The sequence below is a fragment of the Saccopteryx leptura genome, chromosome 5, assembly GCF_036850995.1.
Source record: "Saccopteryx leptura isolate mSacLep1 chromosome 5, mSacLep1_pri_phased_curated, whole genome shotgun sequence".
NCBI classification, from domain to species: domain Eukaryota; kingdom Metazoa; phylum Chordata; class Mammalia; order Chiroptera; family Emballonuridae; genus Saccopteryx; species Saccopteryx leptura.
Window position 1 is genome coordinate 156208567 of NC_089507.1, and position 24711 is coordinate 156233277.

The following is a 24711-nucleotide window of genomic DNA, read 5'->3' on the forward strand; positions in this document are numbered from 1 at the left end:
TTCGAACCGGCAACCTCAGCATTTCCAGGTCGACGCTTTATCTACTGCGCCACCACAGGTCAGGCCATTCCTCCATTTTTCCACTTAAATTTTATTAGATCAGAGCTTAGGGCTTAATTAGTTTATCATACTTCAAACAAAAGTTTTTTAAATTAAGAAATCCAGTAAGTACATCATTTTGACTAGATAAATGCTATTCACAAAATTGAGTCCTCAAGTATATCATGAGCTATTTTCCTTTCAAGTGCACTTCGGTCATTTGTTTTTGCTCTTTGCTTAGTTTTCTCTAATTATTACTAACTCAAGTCCCCATTTCACTCCCAGTACGCATGTCTCTTTTCAAAGGTTCAGCTACGTTAACAGCTCTATTAACCTCATCTTGAATTTCTTCCGGAACCCTGTGACCTGCTCTCCTGTGCAGCCCCCTGGCATGCCGCACACTGTGCGCTGGGACCACTCTGCACCACTGTAGGCAGGCTGTCCTGCTTCTTCCTCTTTCCCAGTTTAGTCCTCCTTGTGGTGGATCAGATCCTGAAGTAGCTTTCTAAGATCAGAAACCTTGAAGCATAAATTTTTGGTGAGCCTGTATATCTATGAATATTTTTATTCTACCTTCATTTTAAGTAATAGTTGGCTTAAGACATGGAATTGAAGATGGGAGATTGTTCTTCCTCAGAATTTTGAAAGCAATTCTCCAAAGTACTGCTGTGGACAAGTTGAATGCTACTAGGTTACCTAGCCCTATTAAGTGTTTTTCCTCAGAAGCTTGTAGAATCCTTTTATCCCTAGAACTATGAAACATCACAATGACATGACTCGATACGGAAATATTGTTATTCAGTGACCTCAACACTTAAAATCTAGAAACACAGGGACATTTTCTTGAATTTTTTTTTTCAGAATTACTTGACTCCGTTTTGCCTGTTCACTTTTTTATTTTTTTTTTATTTTTTTTTAAATTTACATATTAGTTTAATGTTTGTTTTTTTTTTAAATAAATTTTTATTAATGGTAATGGGATGACATTAATAAATCAGGGTACATATATTCAAAGAAAACATGTCTAGGTTACCTTGTCATTAAATTATGTTGCATACCCCTCGCCCAAAGTCAGATTGTCCTTCGCCACCCTCTATCTAGTTCTCTGTGCCCCTCCCCCTCCCCCTAACTCTCCCCCTGTCCTCCCTCCCCCCACCCCTGGTAACCACCACACACTTGTCCATGTCTCTTAGTCTCATTTTTATGTTCCACCAATGTATGGAATCATGTATTTCTTGTTTTTTTCTGATTTACTTATTTCACTCCTTATAATGTTATCAAGATCCCACCATTTTGCTGTAAATGATCTGATGTCATCATTTCTTATGGCTGAGTAGTATTCCATAGTGTATATGTGCCACATCTTCTTTATCCAGTCTTCTATTGAAGGGCTTTTTGGTTGTTTCCATGTCTTGGCCACTGTGAACAGTGCTGCAATGAACATGGGGCTACATGTGTCTTCACGTATCAATGTTTCTGAGGTTTTGGGGTATATACCCAGTAGAGGGATTGTTGGGTCATAAGGTAGTTCTATTTGCAGTTTTTTGAGGAACCACCATACTTTCCTCCATAATGGTTGTACTACTTTACAGTCCCACCAACAGTGAATGAGGGTTCCTTTTTCTCCACAGCCTCTCCAACATTTGCTATTACCCGTCTTGTTGATAATAGCTAATCTAACAGGGGTGAGGTGGTATCTCATTGTAGTTTTGATTTGCATTTCCCTAATAACTAATGAAGCTGAGCATCTTTTCATATATCTGTTGGCCATTTGTATCTCTTCCTGGGAGAAGTGTCTATTCATGTCTTCTTCCCATTTTTTTATTGGATTGTTTGTTTGTTTGTTGTTGAGTTTTATGAGTTCTTTGTAAATTTTGGAAATTAGGCCCTTATCTGAGCTGTTGTTTGAAAATATCATTTCCCATTTAGTTGGCTTATCAATAGATGCAGAAAAGGCTTTTGATAAAATACAACACAATTTTATGTTTAAGACTCTCAACAAAATGGGTATAGAAGGAAAATATCTCAACATGATAAAGGCCATATATGATAAACCATCAGCCAACATCATATTAAATGGCATAAAACTGAGGACTTTCTACCTTAAATCAGGAACAAGACAGGGTTGTCCACTCTCTCCACTCTTATTTAACGTGGTGCTAGAAGTTCTGGCCAGAGCAATCAGACAAGACAAAGAAATAAAAGGCATCCATATCGGAAAAGAAGAAGTAAAGGTATCACTTTTTGCTGATGATATGATCCTATACATCGAAAACCCGAAGGACTCCACAAAAAGATTATTAGAAACAATAAACCAATACAGTAAGGTCGCAGGATACAAAATTAACATACAGAAGTCCATAGCCTTTCTCTATGCCAACAATGAAATATTAGAAAACGAACTCAAAAAAATAATCCCCTTCACGATTGCAACAAAAAAAATAAAATACTTAGGAATAAACATAACAAAGAATGTAAAGGACCTATATAATGAAAATTACAAAGCATTGTTAAGGGAAATCGAAAAAGATACAATGAGATGGAAAAATATTCCTTGTTCTTGGATAGGAAGAATACATATAATCAAAATGGCCATATTACCCAAAGCAATATACAAATTTAATGCAATTCCCATCAAAATCCCTATGAGATTTTTTAAAGAAATGGAACAAAAAATCATCAGATTTATATGGAACTATAAAAAACCCCGAATAGCCAAAACAATCCTAAGGAAAAAGAATGAAGCTGGGGGCATTACAATACCTGACTTTAAACTATATTATAGGGCCACGATAATCAAAACAGCATGGTATTGGCAGAAAAATAGACACTCAGACCAATGGAACAGAATAGAAAGCCCAGAAATAAAACCACATATATATGGTCAAATAATCTTTGATAAAGGGGCCAACAACACACAATGGAGAAAAGAAAGCCTCTTCAACAAATGGTGTTGGGAAAACTGGAAAGCCACATGCAAAAGAATGAAACTCGACTACAGCCTGTCCCCGTGTACTAAAATTAATTCAAAATGGATCAAAGACCTAAATATAAGACCTGAAACAATAAAGTACATAGAAGAAGACATAGGTACTAAACTCATGGACCTGGGTTTTAAAGAACATTTTATGAACTTGACTCCAATGGCAAGAGAAGTGAAGGCAAAGATAAATGAATGGGACTACATCAGAATAAAAAGTTTTTGCTCAGCAAGAGAAACTGATATCAAAATAAACAGACAGCCAACTAAATGTTCACTTTTTTAGAACTGATGTTCCAATACTGAACTTCCAGGGCCATCCTGCAAGTTTCTTGTATCTTCACTCCTCTTCTCCATTTCCTGATCTTCTTTCTCCACTTTATCAGTCTTCCTTAATTTTCTCCTCCAACTCTTCTGTCACATTTTCACAGTTGTTACCACATTTGCAATTCTCAAAAGCTTCCTTACCTACAGTATCCTTCCCTTGCTTTATAGATGGATATCTCTAAACTCTCTGAAGTTACCTGAGGTGGTCCCTTTGGAGTGTTCTTCTTACAGTCTCTGCTCCCTCCCCCCCTTTTCTCTGTGTTTTTGTGTCTGTATGTTAAATCAGATGCTTTCCTGAAATGTCTGATAACTTGTCTAGCTGCTTATATTTAAGAATGTGACACTAAAAAGCTGTTTGGAATCTGTTTGTTTATGAGTGAGCCTCACAACTCATCCTCACAGTAAGGTGATTGGGCAAGGGCATTTCCTGGGAGACTTCCAACGTGAGTACCTTTAGAGCAGTGTTTTTCAACCAGTGTGCCGTGAGACATGGTCAGGTGTGCCGTGGGGAAAATAAACATGGGTCCCCAAACTACGGCCCACGTGCCAGATACGGCCCTCAGAGGCTATTTATCCAGCCCGCCGCCAGCCCCTCCATCCGAACATAAACATTCCCCTCACAATCCCTCCAGCTATCAGCGACAGGAAGAGTGGAGGCACAGGGAATGCTCACTGACCAATCACCTTCTAGGATTCATCCCGACCACTAGCAATGAACCAATAGTAGGCCACCTCTCATCCACACCCAGGAAGGTCCCCTTGATGAGTTAGGACTCATTCCCCTTAGGTCTGCTAAGGCAATTACCACCAATCAGCCTCCTCTCTAACCTCCAGAACTACAGTGTGTCCGTAAAGTCATGGTGCACTTTTGACCAGTCACAGGAAAGCAACAAAAGACGACAGAAACGTGAAATCTGCACCAGAAAAAGGAAAACCCTCCCAGTTTCTGTAGGATGATGTGGCAGCATGTGTGCATGCGCAGATGATGACGTAACACCGTGTATACAGCGGAGCAGCCCACGGCCATGCCAGTCAAGATGTGGACGATACAGAGGAAAGTTCAGTGTGTTCTGTGGCTCGCTAAATTCGAGTCCGTGACCAAAGTGCAACGTGAATATCGGCGTGTTTATAATGAAGCGCCACCACATAGGAATAACATTACCGGGTGGGATAAGCAGTTGAAGGAAACCGGCAGTTTGGTGGAGAAACCCCGTTCTGGTAGGCCATCAGTCAGTGACGAGTCTGTAGAGGCTATACGGGATAGCTATCTAAGAAACCTTAAAAAATCTGTGCGTGAGCCCACATCGAGCTGCACTGAATAGGTATAAAACTGGGAGTTTTCCTTTTATTTGGTGCAGATTTCACATTTCTGTCATCTTTTGTTGCTTTCCTGTGACCGGTCAAAGTGCACCATGACTTTACAGACACACTGTATGTTGCCATTTCCTCTCCCTTTCTGGTCCCTATGGACTTATGACTTCTTTAAAAATACTCTGTTTTAGTGAGTTTCAGGAAAAAATAGAGTCAAATGTGCAGGTTCAAATGGTTGCTTTAAACCAAAAACTCTATACTTTTTAATGGGATAAAATAATTTAAAACATAACAGTAGTTCTCTTTTGAAAAACTTACATGCTTCTGCAAATATTTAAATTGTTACCATACCTCTTAAAAAGGCATTGTTTACATTACTTATTTTGTGCTACAAGACATTGATTTTTAAAGCAATATAACTATAATTTCTTGAGCATTTATACTAGACATCTGGATATTCAGTTTTGCTCATGGAATTTTAATTTGGAAAAGGTTTTGTAGTATTTTGAATATATTTCAGAGACAAAAAGCTTTAATACTAAACTGGTCAATATAAAGTCAGTGGATCAACTGATTGGGGAAAAAAAATCAAGGAACATAGAACTGATAGGTCATATCATTTTCCAAAACAGAGGTCTAGCTAGACATGACCAATAGACCCAATACTTCACTGCACCTGTCCATACAGAGGCCATGCTTAATAAGGTAGATAACTATAACCCAATTCTGCCAAGCCACTGACCCATCTACATTTTACAATATCAAGAACACCTACCTGAGGATGATTTTCTTCAGCCTTTGTAGCCAAAATGCAGAAATCACCATAGGTAGTAATAGAAATGAGACTCTTCACATATTTAATGTATTTCTCATTGTTTTTCGTATCCCAAAATATAACACAGTACTCTGGACGATCAGGTTTGGTATAAGCATAGACGATGGTATTTGAGCAATATCCCCACTAGGAAAAAAAAGGATGGAAGAGAGGGAATGGGAGGAGGGAAGAGGGGAAGAAAAGGCAGGAAAAGGGAGAATGAACATTTAACCTTGGGAAAGAAAACACATTATTATATTTTTACTCTAGAAATATTGCAGATACATGGTTTATCAATTCTGACAAAATATATTCTTCAGAAATGAATGAGAGAAAGATGAACATTCAGCTGAACCCCTTTTCTCATTAAAATAACAAAAATCTAAGAGTGATTCAGATAGTTATAAAACAAATAATGTACTGTAAAAATAAATTAGTTTTTTAACTTTCCTTATTTTCATCTGTAAGATTTAAGCTTCAGTGGTGGGAATTTCAGAAATAAGCCAGGCAGAGAAAGAAAAATATCATATGACCTCACTCATATGAAGAATTTAATGAACAATGTGAAATGAGGAACAGAATAGAGGCAGAGGTGGGATCAAAGGGACAGAGGGAAAGTGGTCAGAGGGAAAGGGGAGGAGAGGATGGGATCAGAGAAGGGAAAGAGATTAGTGAAATTATATATACATAACACAGCATTATAGAGAGCAGGACAGCAAATCCTGGAGGGAAGAGCAGAGGGTGTTGAGGGGAGGGGACAAAGGGGGAATCAAGGGGAACACGGGGGTGGGAGGGGAGGGAGATATATTCGGTGGGACACTTGAATATATGTAAGCACAATAAATTAAAATCAATAAAAAAAAATTTCTCAATAGTCAGTAATGGCTGCAAGGGGGTGCAGCAGGGAGAGGGACCACGGTCACAAGCTCAGATTTTGGTCTCCAAACCAAATCTAAAGACAGACACTCTGCCTTTCCCCCCCATTCACACTTTTTATATTTGTTTTTATCAGAGTAACATTTGCACAGAGTTTATAATCAGATAATTCTACATGGCTTATTTAAAACAAAAACAAAATGCAGAACCTTCTCCTCAATTTCCTCCCAGGGCAGATATTTACAACTCTTCTAGTTGTAATGGTTGTGGTAGCTATCTCCATGGTCCATATGTATCGATTACGGAACTTGTATACTTAGAGCTTCCACTCCCGCTAACTCTCCCAATGTATTTATGTGCCATTTTGAATCAACCAATAGAGTCAACGTTATTACAATTCTGTTTACTATTCAAAGCTAACATTTTTACTTTAAGGCAATATTAGACTTACACAAAAGTTACAGAGCCAGCACAGAGCTCCCTGTACTCCTCTCTTGCCGTTGCCTATTGTTTGCATCTTATATCACCACAGTACATTTGTGACAGCTAAGGCACCAACGCTGATGAAGTATTACTAACAGAACTTCATACTTATTTAGATTTCATCAGCTTTTCCATAATGTCATTTTCCTCTTTCAGAATCCTTCTGAGGATATATTATATTTAGTTGTCGTGTTTCCTTTGGTTTCCCTGGGCCCTGACAGGTTTTCAGTCTGTCTTCGTTTTTAATGACAGCTTTGAGGAGTACCGATCAGGTATTTTGTAAAATGTCCTTCAATTTGGGTTTGTCTGATGTCCTTCCCAAGCTCAGATCAGGAGTATCAGTTTTTAGGAATACCACCAGAGAAATGAAGAGCTCTTCTGTCATGTCATCAGGGGGTACGTGATCCCACGTGACATCACTAGGGATGCTGACCTTGATCACTGAGACAAGGCAGTGTTTGCCAGGTTTCTCCGCTGTGAAGTTACTTTCTTTTTTGCCCCTCTCCATTCTGTACTCTTTGGACATCAGTCACTAAGTGCAGCCTATGGTCAACCTGGGGAAGAGGGGACTGCACACCACCTCCTGAAGGGGGCGGGGCCTGAGTAAATTTGAGTACTTCGTCAAGGAGATCTATCTGTTTTGTTTCCCTCGTTTATTTATATCAGTTTGTATTCCTGGACAATTTGTTTTATAATTTGGGTCACAATCCAGTGTTGCTCAGATTGATCCACCGTTGGCCGCCAGGAGCTCTGTGTCTCTGGCACGGCTTCCCTTCTGCTTCTTTAGCACTCCCTGACTTCCTGGCACTGTAAGATGCACCATGCTTAGCCCACACTTTCCCCACACCAGTCCTAGACTCAGACATTTCTCCAAGGTTCTCTGCCCTTTAAAGATGATATTTGTATAAGTTTTTTAATAACAAATACTTTTACTAGTTTACCAGCTCAGTCTGAACCTTCAGAATTTTCCCCTCTGATCCATTCTCTCCCTGCTCACCCCTGCTCTGTGTCTTGGAGGCTGACTTCTCTGAACTCCGTTCCCTGGGCTACCTTGCCTTCTGGCTTGGCCAGTAGCAGATGTGCACAGGTAGGGAGAGGGCTGAAGTCCCTAGCCCCCGAGCTGTCTCTGCCCAGCCAGCTGGCAGTGGCTCCGGCAGGTGGGCCCTCGCGCACCATCACAGCTCTGACCAGCGCCAGGACAATACTTCCTCATCTTGCTTGCTGTTGCTAGCCTCTGGGTGCTCTCTGTGTCATCCCTTCCCAGTCCTCCTACCCCTGCCCAGAGCCCGGTAATAAACCCTCCATCAGTCTCTCTTCAATGACTCCTGTGAGTGTACCATCTGTTTCCTGCTGGGACGCTGACCATTAGAGGAATGTTACTCGATACCTACAGTATCCCAGAAAAGCTTCCTAGTTCTGAGGTTTTCACACTGAAAAGCCTCCTTTTAGCTGGCTTCTAAAACAAAGAGGCTATATGAATAGGGCAAGAAACACATTTTGAGCTATAACAAAATTATTTAGTAAAAACAGCTCCTTTTCTTTTTTTACAACTGTTCATAATACTCACCTTATAATCAGGTCGAATATTTGCAAAATATATAAAACAATCGACAGCTAGTGCAATTTTCAATCCACCTCCTTCCCAAGACAGTGCAGATATCTGCTTTCCAGAAACCTTCAAAGTGCCTAGACACTGAAAAAATAATTATATGTAACCTCAATGATCACAATTAAATAAAATACAAATTGCTACCAATCACATCAGAGGGATCAAAACTGGCACAAAAATTAATTTGTGAAAGGTTGCTACTCACTACAAAACATTTTCCTTGAATTTTTTTTGTTTGTTTACTCAGAAGAGGGGAGGCAGAGACAGACTCCTGCATGAACCCCGACTAGGATTCACCTGACAAGCCCACTAGGGGGCAATGCTCTGCCCATCTGGGGCCCTTGCTCTGTTGCTCAGCAACTAAGCTCTTCTTAGCACCTGAGGTGGAGGCCATGGAGCCATCCTCAGCACCTAGGACCAACTCACTCCAATTGAGCCATGGCTGCAGGAGGGGAAGAGAGAGAGAGAAAGAGAGAGAGCAAGAAGCGAGAGGAGGAGGGGTGGAGAAGCAGATGGGCACTTCTTCTGTGTGCCCTGACCGGGAATCAAACCTGGGACATCCACACACTGGACTGACACTCTACCACTGAGCCAACCAGGCAGGGCCTTCCTTGAATTTTTATCATGAAAACCATATATAGGAAAGGAGAAATTTATAAACTATAGCCAAACAATGCAGTATCAAATTTTATCAAATCTAAGATGCCCAAGATTTAAACATGTGTCTTTATTCTTATGTATAACTAAGGAAAGAAAAAACACATTGCTAACTAAAGTAGGACAACTGTGATGATAAGATGAGTCCCAATCTTAGAGTTGTAAGAAATTGCGCTCCTTAGAATCAATGAACTGTTGTAATAGTCAGTTCAGTCCTTAAGTCTTGCCTCTCTTTCGTCCCCCAGGGCCAGCCAGTCTCCAAGTCCTGTGGCTTCCATTCCTGTCCATCAACTACAACTGCCTCCTTTTTTGAATGAACTTTAACAGCCAAACTGCAATTTCTTTAATTTTTTCATTTTGAAATTAAATTTAATGGGTGATATTGATCAGTAAGAGTACATAGGTTTCAGGTGAACATTTTTATAGCATTTGAACTGTTGGTTGCATTGTGTGCCCAAACCCAAAGTCAAAGCATTTTCTGTAGCTGTATACTTGTCCCTCTTTACCTAAATGCAACTTTTTACCTTCCATCTCTTTCCTCATTCCCACCCAGTAGCCCCAAATTCTGTCTCTACTCTACTGTCATAATTTTTTTTACTAAGTAACAGGAGGGGAGATAGTCAGACAGACTCTCACATGCTCCCTGACCGGGATCCACCCAGCAACCCCTCTCTAGGGATGATGCTCAAATCAACTGAGCTATTTTTATCACCTGAGACTGACACCCTTGGACCAACCTCAGTGCCCAGGGCTGACGCTTGAACTAATCAAGCCACTAGCTGCGGAGGGAAGAGAAAGAGAAGAGGGAGAGGGTTGCTTATCTTGTGTACCCTGACTGGGAATCAGGCCCGGGACATCCATACACTGGGCTGATGCTCTATTCACTAAGCCAACCAGCCAGGGCCTCTACTGTCATAATTATATTTCTAAAATACAAATCTGATCATATCCTACCCTGATTTTAAAAATGTTTAATATATTTTTTTAAATTCATAGCTCCCTGGCCCTGGCCAGTGGCTCAATGAAGAATTTTCTTCACTGGTAGAGAGTAAGCCCAGCGTGTGGATATCCTGGGTTTGATTCCCGGTCAGGGCACACAGGAGAAGCAACCATCTGCTTCTCCACCCCTCCCCCTTCTCTTTCTCTTTTCTCTCTCTCTCTCTCTCCCCCTCCTGCAGCCATGGCTCTATTGGTTCAAGCAAGTTGGCCTCAGGCACTGAGGATGGCCCCATGTCCTCTACCTCATGTGCTAAAAAATAGCTCAGTTGCTGAGCAATGGAGCAATGGCCCCAGATGGGCAGAGCATCGCCCCTACTGGGCATGCTGGGTGGATCTTGGTCAGGCGCATGTGGGAGTCTGTCTTTCTGACTCCTTTCCTCTCACTAAAAAAAATAAAAATTTTTTAAAATTTTAAAAATCCATAGCTCCCCATCATCACATTCTTTAGCATAGTGTACAATGCATTTTCCCTTCTGAGACAAAATACACTCTTTGGCTCAAAGCCCCACTATTTAGCTATAATTACGTGCATAGAAACGTACTATGCCCCCATACCTGTGGCCCAGAGAGTATCCCCTCTGCCCAAAATCCTCCTCTCCTCCCGCCACCCCAACCTCCTCTCCACATTCCTCATCCTCCCGGAGGACCTCTATTCATCCTTCTAGATATAACTTCAGTGTATTTCCTGCCTTCTCCTCTCCCTCTCTGGTTCTGGAGGATTTGGACAGTTGAGCTACTTGAAAGCACTAACTCGATCATATCCATTTATTTCCCTATCCCTTCACAGACTGGTCGGCAACCTGGTACTCAATAAAATATTTATTAAGTAAATAAATAAATAAAGTAAACATATAAACAAATAATCATTAACGTGTAAATAAATAAAAGTTAATTTTCTCTAACATAGTACACTTTATGGCTAAATTAATGAGTGAATAAATGAACTCTTATAGATTCTTCTAATGTGTCCATAAAAAGAAAACATTTTAAATCTATGCTTATTTGACAAACAGTATAATCCCAAGAATCTGAATAAATTATACTGGTATCGCTTGTTGGTAAGCAGATATGCTCTGAAGTTAAAATTAATGTATTAAACTTCATTTGCCAGGAAAACAAGGAGGGGAAACGTTTTAGCCCAGGAGGATCCGCTCTGTCTGTCCCACTGGCTGTGTGAGACCACAGGGAACAAGCAGCCCTTCACAGCTGCACTCTTGGTGGTGACAGCCACAAGGGGAGGAATGAGGTCATGCTCCGTAAACCAGCAAGGGAGGGGCCAGCAGCAGCGAGGAAAGAGAACGGGCCTTGGTAAGCACCCACTAAGCACGTGGTAGCATTTTCTCGTTTCTCCTTTAACTTTCAAAAAGAGGGTACTACCTTTATTTCAGAAAATAAGTAAACTGAGACTCACAAGTTAAGTAACTTCTCAAAGTGAAACTACACTGTGGAAACAGGGTCCAAACTACAAAGCTCGTACTGTTATCCCCTCCCATGGCTGAGACCGCAGCTCGAGCATGGGAAGACCCAAGCCCTCAGAATCAAAAGCAAAGTCTTCCCTGAGATTTTCCTTAAGTTTGAATCTTTTCATAACTTCCTTCCAAGTTATCTTCTCTACCTTTTTTTTTACTGATTGATTTGAGAGGAGGGGGGGAGAGAAGAAGGGGGAGAGGGTTAGGGAGAGAGAGAGGGAAAACAGAGAGAGAGAAGCATTCATTTGTTGTTCCACTTAGTTGTGCACTCATCGGCTGCTTCCCATATCTGCCCTGACCAGTGATCAAGCCCACAACCCTGGCCTCTTGGGACTCTGCTCTAACTGAATGAACTAACTGGCCAAGGCCTTATCTCCCATATCCTAATAACATAAATCCAAAATAAATCTTCCATATATTCCTTCAGTCAAAAAATATTAAGTGACTAATAAACCCTGAGGAACTATGTTAGATACTTTCAACTACAACTAGACCAAAAATCACTTTGAGTTTTCAGTGTAGCACATAACACATAGTTTCACAAGCTAAACCAAGTAAGTCTTACTATCCATGTTTTTCTACTTGGAGAAGGGTGAACTAACAATATAAGCAGATAAAATAATTTAATGATAAACTGATGGCAATGAACAAAAATAACCAATAAAGAATGGGAATTAAGAAGAAGGCTAGAAGCATCAAAATAAACATCAGATTTTTACTTATTTAGGAACCTTGCTTTTGTTTTCTTTAGCTTTTACACCTATCATAAATATTATTAGCTGACAATGTATAGACAGCACCCACTCTCTAATGTACATTTTACTGGGTAACTTGGAGATATTGATTCAAAAGCATCAGCTGACACCATTTTTTATTCTTACAGAAATTATTATTATATATTTTAAAAAGTTAAGATTAAAATAACTGGTGAAGACTTTGTAGCAAAAGTGCATATTGTTGAGGCCTATGGTGAATTTATAAAAACCAGCAGGAAGCCCTGGCCAGATAGCCCAGTTGGTTAGACTATTGTCCCCATACACCAACCAAGGTTGAAGGCTTGGTCCCAGTCAGGGCACATGCAAGATCAACCAATGAATGTATAAATAAATGGAACAATAGGTCAATGTTTCTCTATCTCTCTGATCAATAAATTTAAAACATATATTTTTTTTAAAAAGCTATCCAAAAGGGATTGAATATATTCCAGAATTAGAAAATAGGTAAAAATCTATCAAGCTTAGTGACTAACAAGTTCTCATTTTCTAAATTCTTTAAAATTCACAATATACCATTCTTCTATTTGTTATTTTCCACTACTGCTTCAAGAAATTTCTCTTTAAAGATTAAATTTAGTAATAATACTATTGAGAATAATACATGCATTTATGAAAATGCTTATCTTTTCATGTAGAATCACCTAAGATTAATCAAGACAGATTTTCTTAAAATAATTAATTATTCCACAACAGATTAAAACTGTTAGAAGTTTGGGGGAGCCTGACCAGTGGTGGTGCAGTAGATAAGAGCGTCAACCTGGAATGCTGAGGTCACTGGTTTGGAACCTCAAAGTCTCTGGCTTGAGCACCGGCTTGCTGTCTTGAGCGTGGTGGGGTTGCTAGCTTGAACACAGGATCATCGACATGATTCCCAAAGTCATTGGCTTGAGCAAGGGGTCAATGGCTCACCTTGAGCCCCGCAGTCAAGCCATGTATGAGAAGCAATCGATGAACTAAAGTGACACAACTACGAGTTGATGCTTCTTACTCTCTCTCCTCTCTCTCTCTCTCCCTTCCTATCTCTCTTTCTCTAAAATCAATTAAAAAAAAAAAAGAAGTTTTGGGGAAGAAGAGACAGATACATATGTTTAATATCTATGCACATTTAATATATCACATTAAAAATTCAAAAATTAATCTGAAACAACTAAATTATACCAAAAGTAATTCAAAAACCAGCTGTAAAAATATATGCATATTCAGATCACAGAGAAAAGATTCAAAATAATTACTCCATGTTTCATATTCTTATATGAAACATCTGGTTTTCTAAATGTAGATTATAAAATCAATTGCATGGTAAAATACAACTATGAAGACTTATAATGAGGATCACTCAAAGACGTACACCTGATATTTTACCAAAAATGTCCCTTACAAAAAATGTGACAAGTCTATACCCATTCCTCCATTCCTTTTTCCCCGACCTTATTCACTGCATATTTAAATGGAAAGTAAGAAGATGAAATCTTGACTACATTTACCTCACCAAACGGAGTGTAGAACTGCACGACGTTGACATCTTTATCCTCCGTGGCAGCCTTCTGGGAGCCGGCCACAGCAAGCACGCTGCCCGTGTGGTTCCACTGGATACTCACAACACACATGTCGGTATCGATTAAAACCGGATCTAGTCAAAAAGAAAAAAAATGAGCCAATTGTGGTAAAACACTTGGGCTAGAGAACTTTATCTTAAGGACAATTTTAAAATATTTTTTAATTCTTCACATTAAAAAAATTAACGTACCTTGGTCATTCTCGTGCCTCATTATTTGACACCTCCCGTTGTCGAAACAAATGGCGAGGCAGGGGCAGTCCGGCTCTACGTAGCCTTCCGCGCCGTGGTACCAGTGAATTCCAGCGATGCTGATCGCACCGGTGACGTTCACCAAACAGTTCAGCTTCATTTTCATCTACATCAAGTCAGTTAGGTTAATAGTTGGTATTAGTAATAGAAGATTATAGAGGAAACACAGAACACAGGATTTAAAAATCTGGTTTCAAATGTAAGCACCACCACGTACTGGTTTCCAGGCCTGGACAAATCACTTCACCTGAATTTCCATGTTCCCCATTTGCAAAATGAGGGCTAAAAGACTCGGAGTTTTTATGAGACTCAAATGACAAGGGTCATGCATATAAGAGTGTTGTGAAAATAGCAAAGGGTCATATGAAAGCTGGCTCTTATCACCTCCGTAATTCGTGTTTATGTAAGGTCCTGATCCTGGCTAGCTGCTCATAGGATCAGATCCATCACAGCCACATGTAGCAAAGCCAGAGTCAGTCTTGAGATTATGTCACCTAAGCCTATTCATCTTGCCCTCTTTCCAGGACCTGACTTTTGTCCTCTACTATTTAAGTCTTCCATTCTGTTTAGAAACTAACTTGAGTAGCTTGCTACAAAAATCTCTGTGGTCTCTTGTATGAACTTTGACTTCAAGTACCAGAAGACACACATCACCCTCCTCTTCATCCCTCAGCTTCAGTACACCGAAATCTTTCCTTTCTGGCCACCACAAGCTGGAAATAAAAGCATTCATTGACCTTGAAGCAACCCAGAGGTTCTTTAATTTAAAAAAACATTTCTTTAGATCATTTAAACCTGAATTGAAGACTTTGATTATACAAACCATCATAATTAAATGTGTATATGTATATGAATGACATATAAAATAATCATATAAAAATATAGTAATAAAACTAATAAATGTATGGATATATACTTACTATAAAATTCCCTTGACTATCAAAAATGTGTATTTCTCCATTTGCCATTCCAAAAAGTAAGACTTTACTGTCTGTGGACCATGCTACATGACACAACTGTACACCCTTCAGATCTTTTCCCCAAATGCGATTCCCTAAAATAAGACATACAACATAATTATTTCATTAAAAGTTCAGGTTATGATTCTCTACCAACTGCTCTAAAATCCTATATTTCACTAAAGAGTTCTCATACTCTTCACATCATTATAAGTTTGTTCAGTTTATTCAGTCAATAAACATTTGTTGAGCAACTACTACCTGCTAAACACCCTAGTAATATACGAAACAACAGCTGTTTCCAGCTTTCCCACTTCTCTTCTAAACTCTGACCCAGGACCTGACTCCCAATTAGCAGATGAATTCATCTTCTCCTTTGGAAAGAAAATAAAAGCTTTCAAAAAAGAAATCCTTTATTCCCACTTTCAAACATTCAGAACGTAACTGAATCCACATTCACCCTGTCCACTTTGCCCCCTAATACAAAGGAAGAGGTATGTCCTCAAGCAGACAGCCATCCAAGACTAATCTCGCCAGCTGTTCTGTGATCAAATCCCCTCCTAGCTTTGCAAAGATCTCCTTTGGCTGATAATTCATATTTTCTTTCTCTTTAAACACCTCTCCAGGCTCTTTCTTATAAACATTTTAAACATATTTGCATCTATTCTGAATCTTTAAAACTATAAACTCAAAGAAAAACAAACAAAACAAAACACACTTCCCCAAACCTACATTTCCACTCTAGCTACCACCCTATTTCTATCACTCCTTCTTGAAAGCCTGATCCTAGTTTCCAATTTCTCACCTCCCACTCAACCTCAACCCAAACAAATCTGGCTTCTGCCCCACACATCATTGAAACTGCCTCCATTCAGGCTACTAATGGCCTGTTACTAAATCCAAGGATACTTCTCTTTTTCTTGACCACCCTGTCCTTCCTTCCTTCTTGGTTTCTGTGAATCTGCATATTCCCTTTATCTCCAAGACTTCTTCTCTTCTCAGTATCCTTTATGGCCGTGATTGCGAACCTTTTTATAAAAACCGCCCATTTTTGCAGTGCTGGTCAACCTGGTCCCTCCCGCCCACTACAGGGCATTTCAGCTTTCACGGTGGGCCAATTGTGGTGCCATTTGGTGCTCTGCTACCGCCCACCATGAAAGCTGGAACACTCACTAGTGGGCAGCTGGAACGCTCACTAGTGGGCGGGAGGAACCAGGTTGACCATCACTGCAAAAGTGGGTGGATTTTATAAAAAGGTTCGCCATCACAGCTTTATGGGATTCTCTTCTTCTGCCATCCATTAAATGATATTGGTTCTTAGTGCACAGATGGCACTAAGGTTTTACATCTATTCCAATGGTTTGTGGCCATCCATATGCTTCTGATTCCCAAAATTATGACTTTGACACAGATATTTCTGAAATGCAGGCATATATGTCTAACTGTGGTCCAGACATATTTACTTAAACATCCTATGGCACAACAAAATCAACATGTTTAAAATCGGTCTTTTTCCCACATCCTTTATTTCAATGAAAGGCAACACATACATTTAGTTGCCAAAGCTAGAAACCTAGATGTCACCCTAGATAATTCTATCCCCTCATCCCCAATCCAATCAATAATAAAGTCTTATCTATTCTACCTTCTAAGTATCTCTAGAATGTATCTACTTACTTCTTCTTCCTTGTCATTACCCTGGTTCAGGCTACTATCTACCATCATCTTGCCTGAATTACTACAGTAATTTCTTCATTGGCCCACTTGTCCTCTTCCTTTCCTTTCTCCATTCTTCATATTACAGTCACAGAGATGTTTCTAGAGAACAAATCTGATCACATTGTTTCTATTCTTTTTTTTCTCTTTCTGTTTTTCTTTAGACAATTAAATTTAACAGGGTGACATTGGTCAGAGTACAAAGATTTAGAGAAAACATCTCCACATCTTTTGGACAGTCGATTATATTGTATACCCATCACCCAAAGTCAGATCATCTTCTGTCACCCTATATTTTGTTTCTCTTTAAGCCCCTCCCCTTCCTCCTATCCCCCTACCTCTCCCCCCCTTCCCCCTGGTAACCATTGCACCTCTGTCTATGTCCATGAGTCTCAACTTTGTGTCCCCACCTATGTATGGAATCATATAGTTCTTAGCTTTTTCTGATTTATTTATTTCATTCAGTATGATGTTATCAAGGTCCATCCAGGTTGTTGTAAATGGCAATATGTCATCATTTCTTATGGCTGAGTAGTAATCCATTGTATATATGTACCACATCTTCTTGATCTAATCCTCTACTGAAGGGCATTTTGGCTGTTTCCATGTCTTGGCCACCGTGAACAATGCTGCGATGAATATGGGGGTGCATGTGTCTTTACGTACCCATGTTTTCAAGTTTTGTCAGTATATACCCAGTAGAGCAGCGGTTCTCAACCTGTGGGTCGCAACCCTGGCGGGGGTCGAACGACCAAAACACAGGGGTCGCCTAAAGCCATCGGAAAATACATATTCCAAAACACAGGGGTCGCCTAAAGCCATCGGAAAATACATATTCCAAAACACAGGGGTCGCCTAAAGCCATCGGAAAATACATATTCCAAAAACACAGGGGTCGCCTAAAGCCATCGGAAAATACATATTCCAAAACACAGGGGTCGCCTAAAGCCATCGGAAAATACATATTTAAATATGTATTTTCCGATGGCTTTAGGCGACCCCTGTGTTTTGGTCGTTCGACCCCCGCCGGGGTCGCGACCCACAGGTTGAGAACCGCTGCAGTAGAGGGATTGCTGGGTCATATGGTAGTTCTATTCTTAATTTTTTGAGGAACCACCATACTTTCTTCCATAATGGTTGCATTAATTTACATTCCCATCAACAGTGAAAGAGGGTTCCATTTCCTCCAAAGCCTCTCCAGCACTTGTTATTACCTGTTTTGTTGATAATAGCTAATCTAACAGGTGTGAGGTGGTATCTCATTGTAGTTTTGATTTGCATTTCTCGAATAGTTAGTGATGATGAGCATTTTTTCATCTATCTGTTGGCCGTTTGTATTTCTTCTTGGGAGAAGTGTCTGTTCATATCCTCTTCTCATTTTTTTATTGGATTGTTTGTTGCCAAGTTTTGTGAGTTCTTTATATATTTTGGATATTAGTCCCATATCTGAGCTGTTATTTGAGAATATCATCTCCCATTTAGTTGGTTGCCTATTTGTTTTGTTGACAGTTTCTTTTGCTGTGCAGAAGCTTCTTAGTCTGATGTAGTCCCATTCATTTATCTTTGCCTTTGGAGTCAAATTCATAAAATATTTTTTATGGTCAAGGTCCATGAGTTTAGTAGCTATGTTTTCTTCTATGTAATTTATTGTTTCAGATCTTATGTTTAGTTCTTTGATACATTTTGAATTAATTTTTGTGCAAGGAGATAAACTGTAGTCAAGTTTAATTATTTTGCATATGGCTTTCCAATTTTCCCAGCACCATTATTGAAGAGGCTTTCTTTTCTCTATTGTGTGAAAGAGGATAAATTACCACAGATATCATAGATATACAAAGGATTATCACAGAATACTATGAAAAATTATTTGCCACCAAATTCAACAATCTAGAAGAAATGGATAAACTCCTAGAACAATAGAATCTTCCTAGACTGAATCATGAAGAAGTAGGAAGCCTAAATAGACTGATAAGCAGGGAGGAAATAGAAACAACTATCAAAAACCTCTCCAGGCCCTGGCCGGTTGGCTCAGCGGTAGAGCGTCGGCCTGGCATGCGGGGGACCCGGGTTCGATTCCCGGCCAGGGCGCATAGGAGAGGCGCCCATTTGCTTCTCCACCCCTCCCCCCTCCTTCCTCTCTGTCTCTCTCTTCCCCTCCCGCAGCCGGGGCTCCATTGGAGCGAGGATGGCCCGGGCACTGGGGATGGCTCCTTGGCCTCTGCCCCAGGCGCTGGAGTGGCTCTGGTTGCAGCAGAGTGACCCCCCCGGAGGGGCAGGGCATCGCCCCCTGGTGGGCAGAGCATCGCCCCTGGTGGGCGGAGCGTCGCCCCTGGTGGGCGTGCCGGGTGGATCCCGGTCAGGTACATGCGGGAGTCTGTCTGACTGTCTCTCCCCATTTCCAGCTTCAGAAAAAAAAATGCAAAGGAAAAAAAAAAACCTCTCCAAAAATAAAAGTCCAGGGCCAGATAACTATACTAGTGAATTCTACCAAACATTAAAAGAAGAATTGGTTCCTATCCTTCTCAAAGTCTTCCAAAATACTGAAGAAGAGGCAATACTTCCAAACACATTTTATGAGGCCAACACAAGCCTCATACATAACCTGGCAAGGACAACTCAAAAAAAGAAAACTACAGACCAATATCTCTAATGAATATAGATGCAAAAATCCTAAACAAAATACTAGCAAATTGAATACAACACATCAAAAAAATAATTCATCATGATCAAGTGGGATTCATCCCAGAAACACAAGGATGATTCAACAAATGCAAAAACAATTAACGTAATACACCATATCAACAAAACAAAGAACAAAACCATATGATCCTATCAATAGATGCGGAAAAGGCATTCGATAAAATACAACATCCTTTTATGTTTAAAACACTCAACAAAATGGGTATAGAAGGAAAATACCTCAACATAATAAAGGCCATTTATGACAAACCATCAGCTAACATCATACTAAATGGTAAAAAACTGAAAACTTTTCCTCTAAAATCAGAAACAAGACAAGGTTGCCCACTCTCTCCCTTCCTATTCAACATAATGCTGGAAGTTCTAGCCAGAGCAATCAGACAAGAGAAAGCAATAAAAGGCATTCATAATGGGAAAGAAGAAGTAAAGGTTTCATTTTTTGCAGATGACATGATCCTGTATATAGAAAACCCCAAAGACTCCACAGAAAAGCTATTAGAAACAATAAACCAATACAGTAAGGTTGCAGAATACAAAATACAGAAGTCTATTGCTTTCTTATATGCTAACAATAAAATCTCAGAAAAAGAACTAAAAAATAATAATAATCCCTTTTACAATAGCAACAAAAAAAATAAATACCTAGGAATAAACATAACAAAGAATGTAAAGGACCTATATACTAAAAACTACAAAGAATTTTTAAAGGAAATTGAAAAAGACACAATGAAATGGAAAAATATTCCTTGTTCATGAATAGGAAAAATAAATAGAGTTAAAATGGCCATACTACCCAAAGCAATATACAAATTTAATAAAATTCCCATCAAAATACCAATGACATTTTTAAAAGAAATAGAACAAAAAATTATCAGATTTATATAGAACCATAAAAAAACCTCAAATAACCAAAGTAATCCTAAGGGAAACAAAACAAAGCTGGAGGTATTACAGTGCCTGACTTCAAACTATACTACAGAGCCACAATAATCAAAACAATATGGTACTGGCAGAAAAATAGACCAATGGAACAGAATAGAGAGCTCAGAAATAAAACCACATATATATGGTCAAATCATCTTTGATAAAGGAGCCAAAAATACACAATGTGCCCATTCTTAAAACCTTTCATTGTGTTCCCAATACTCTTAAGAGATAAGCACAAACCCCTTTTATAACATATGATCTTTCATGGTCTGGCCTCTAGTAATCACTCTGATTTCATTACATACAACTCTTCTCCCTAGTGTTATACTATACTGACTCTCAAAATGTTTTCAGTACCTCAATTTGGCTAAGTTGAAACCCTCTGGGCTTCCTCAAATGCTATTTCTTAGACCCAGGACATTCTACATATCAATCTTCCTCATGGCTAATGCCTCATCCTAGACATCACTTCTTCCAGAATGTCTTCCCTGATTCCTCTAAGTCTGGGTTTAAAACGTACTTTCTCTGTATATTGCTATATTTTCCCTGTCTTAGCACTTATTACAAGGCATTGTAATGCTTGGCTACTTATCCATCTCTCCTGATATACATCTGGGCAAATTTTTGTTGTACCTAGTGCCTAGAGCTACAGCTGTGATTTTGTAAACTCTCAGAAACATTTGTGAAATACGTAAAGTTACACACACACACAAAAAAAATGTAAAAACCAGAAAAATAAAAATGACTTAAAAATAAATTATTTCTCTATAGAAAGTTTCATTTGAAAACAAAGGTACAGACTTTCAGCACCCCAGTGTCGTCTATGAACTAGAATTTGAAAGACATAGTTTTAAAGGCTACAAAACACAATTAACAATACCATGCTAGCTCCATTAAAAAATGACTGATCATTTCACAATACAGAAGATATCAAATCATTATCTTGTACACCCAAAACTAATGTTATATGTCAATTATAGCTCAACTTAAACTAACCAGAGAATATTATATATCTAAGACTTTTTAAAACTAAAATCTAGCAGAAACACAGGGCCAGCACCGAGCCGGAGCAGCAGCGGAGACGCTCCTGGGCTCTGTGGAGACCACCGTCCTTGTTCCTCACCTCTGCCACTGCAGCCTCCAGCCACCACCGCCACGGGAGCTGCTGCTGCCTATTGTCTTTCTCCACTGCGAGGGTGCAGGGCTGCTCTGACTCAGCCCATGGGGGAGCCTCAGGCACCATACACAGAAGTAGAGAGAGGACAACTGGAAGAAACCTACAAGCCATACAGAGAATAATGGGAAGGCAGAGAAGCATGTCATATGCTTCAACAAGACAAAACCTCAGAAAAAGTCCTGGATGAAATGGAAGTAATCAAATTACTGGATGCAGAGTATAAAATAATGATTGTTAGGATGCTTAAGGATCTCAAAGCTACAATGGATGGACTTAATGAATACCTCTATAAAGAAATTGTAAGCATCAAAAAGGACACAGAAATCATAAAAAAGAACCAGACAGAAATGACAAACACAATATCAGAAATAAAGACTACACTAGAAGGAATAAAAAGCAGGCTGGATGAAGCAGAGGATCCAATCAGCAACTTAGAGGACAAGAGAAGCAAAAGCATAGAAGCAAAACAGCAAAAAGAAAAGAGTATCAAAAAGACTGAGGAAACTCTAAGAGAGCTCTGTGACAACATACAGAGAAACAATATCCGCATAATAAGGGTTCCTAAAGGAGAAGAGAAAGAACAAGGAATAGAGAAATTGAAGAAATTATAGCTAAAAATTTCCCTAAATTGATGCAGGAAAGAGTCACACAGGTTCAAGAAGCAGAGAGAAACCTATTAAAAAAGAACCCAAAGAGACCCACACCAAGACACATCATAAACAAAATACCAAAGCTAAGAGATAAAGAATACTAAATGCTGTAAGAGAGAAACAGTCCATCTCCTACAAAGGAACCACCATAAGGATGACATCTGACTTTTCAACAAAACACTTGAGGAAAGAAGGAAATGGCAAGAAATATTCAAAATGATGCAGAACAAGAACCTATAACCAAGACTTCTCTATCCAGCAAGACTATCATTTAAAATTGAAGAAGAAATAAAAAGCTTCCCAGACCAAAAAAAAAACAACAACTCAAGGAATTCATCACAACCAAACCAATGCTGCAAGAACTGTTGAGGCATGCTGTAGACAAAACAAAGTGGCAGGGGAGGGGGATATATATAGTAAAAAAGAAAAGTAGATTTAAAGAAAAAAATGCGAATAGCCTGACCTGTGGTGGCGCAGTGGATAAAAGCATTGACTGGAAATGCTGAGGTCGCCGAATCAAAACCCTGGGCTTGCCTGGTCAAGGCACATATGGGAGTTGATGCTTCCTGCTCCTCCCCCCCTTCTCTATCTCTCTCCTCTCTCTCTCTCTCTCTCTCTCCTTTCTAAAATGAATAAATAAAAAACTAAAAAATAAAAGGTTAAAAAAAATGTGAATAAACAACTACATATCCATAATAACCTTAAATGTAAATGGATTAAATGCTCCAATCAAAAGACATAGGGTAGCTGAACAGGTAAGAAAACAGGACCCATACATATGCTGTCTACAGGAGACCCACCTCAAAACAAAAGATACACACAGACTGACAGTAAAAGAATGAAAAAAAATATTTCATGCAAATAAAAGGCTGGGGTAGCAATACTTATATCTGACAAAATAACTTTAAAACAAAGACTAGTAAGGGATAAAGAAGGTCACTACCTAATGATAAAGGGAGCAATCCAACAGGAAGAGATAACCATTATAAATATCTACATACCTAATATAGGAGCACCTAAATATATAAAGCAGATTTTGATGGACATAAAGGGAGAGATCAACAGCAATACTATAATAGTAGGGGATTTCAATACCCACTAACATCACTGAATAGATCCTCAATAAAGAAAATTAACAAAGAAACAGCAGAATTAGCCTGACCAGGCGGGGGCGCAGTGGATAGAGTGTCGAACTGGGATGCAGAAGGACCTAAGTTCAAGACCCCAAGGTCGCCAGCTTGAGCTTGAACTCATCTGATTTGAGCAAAAGCTCACCAGCTTGGACCCAAGGTCGCAGGCTCAAGCAAGGGGTTACTCAGTCTACTGTAGCCCCATGGTCAAGGCACATATGAGAAAGCAATCAATGAACAACTAAGGTGTCGCAACAAAAAAACAGATGATTGATGCTTCTCATCTCTCTTCGTTCCTGTCTGTCTGTCCCTATCTATCCCTCTCTCTGACTCTCTGTCTCTGTAAAAAAAAAAAAAAAAAAAAAAAAAGAAAGAAAGAAAAAAACAGCAGAATTAAGGGACACACTAGATAAACTAGATTTAATAAACATCCCAGAACCTTTTACCCTAAAGCAGCAGAACATACATTCTTTTCAAGTGCACATGGTACATTCTCTAGGATAGACCACATATTAGGGCATAAAGTGAGCCTCAAAAAATTTAAGAAGATTGAAATTATATCAAGCATCTTCTCTGACCACAATGGCATAAAACTAGAAATCAACTACAATAGAAAAACTGAAAAACACTCAAACACTTGGAAACTAAATAGCATGTTATTAAACAATGAATGGGTCAACAATGAGGTCAAGGAAGAAATAAAAAATTTCCTTGAAACAAATGAAAACGAGCATACAACAACTCAAAATCTGTGGGACAGAGCAAAAGCAGTCCTGAGAGGGAAGTTCATAGCATTACAGGCATACCTTAAGAAGCTAGAAAAATCTCAAATAAACAACTTAACCCTGCATCTAAAAGAACTAGAAAAAGAACAGCAAGTAAAGCCTAGAGGAAGTAGAAGGAAGGAAATAATAAAGATCAGAGCAGAAATAAATGACATAGAGACTAAAAAAACAATACAGAGGATCAATGAAACCAAGAGCTGATTCTTTGAAAAAGTAAACAAGATCGATGAACCATTAGCCAGGCTCACCAAGAAAAAAAGAGAAAGGACTCAAATAAATAAAATTAGAAATGAGGGTGGAGAAGTAACAATGGACACAGCAGAAATACAAAGGATTGTAAGAAAATACTATGAAGAACTGTATGACAAAAAATTGGACAACCTAAATGAAATGAATAAATTCCTGGAAACATATAATCATTGAAAAATCAATCTGGAAGAATCACAAAACCTAAAAAGACTGATTACAACAAATAAGATTGAAACAGTTATCAAAAAACTCCCAACAAACAAAAGTCCTG

The 24711-nt window shown here is 39.2% G+C and overlaps 1 protein-coding gene across 2 annotated transcripts in view; it reads right to left on the minus strand.

The window, feature by feature from the left end:
- The window catches only part of WDR35 (WD repeat domain 35), an 85929-nt gene that overhangs the window by 41547 nt on the left and 19671 nt on the right, over positions 1-24711 (minus strand). For both annotated transcript variants that reach the window (XM_066386219.1, XM_066386218.1), the window contains exons 6-10: positions 15068-15201; positions 14088-14253; positions 13825-13970; positions 8398-8523; positions 5433-5618 (exon numbers count right to left, since the gene is read on the minus strand). In XM_066386219.1, the coding sequence (XP_066242316.1) occupies positions 5433-5618; positions 8398-8523; positions 13825-13970; positions 14088-14253; positions 15068-15201 (758 nt within the window). The remainder of the gene's footprint in view (positions 1-5432; positions 5619-8397; positions 8524-13824; positions 13971-14087; positions 14254-15067; positions 15202-24711) is intronic.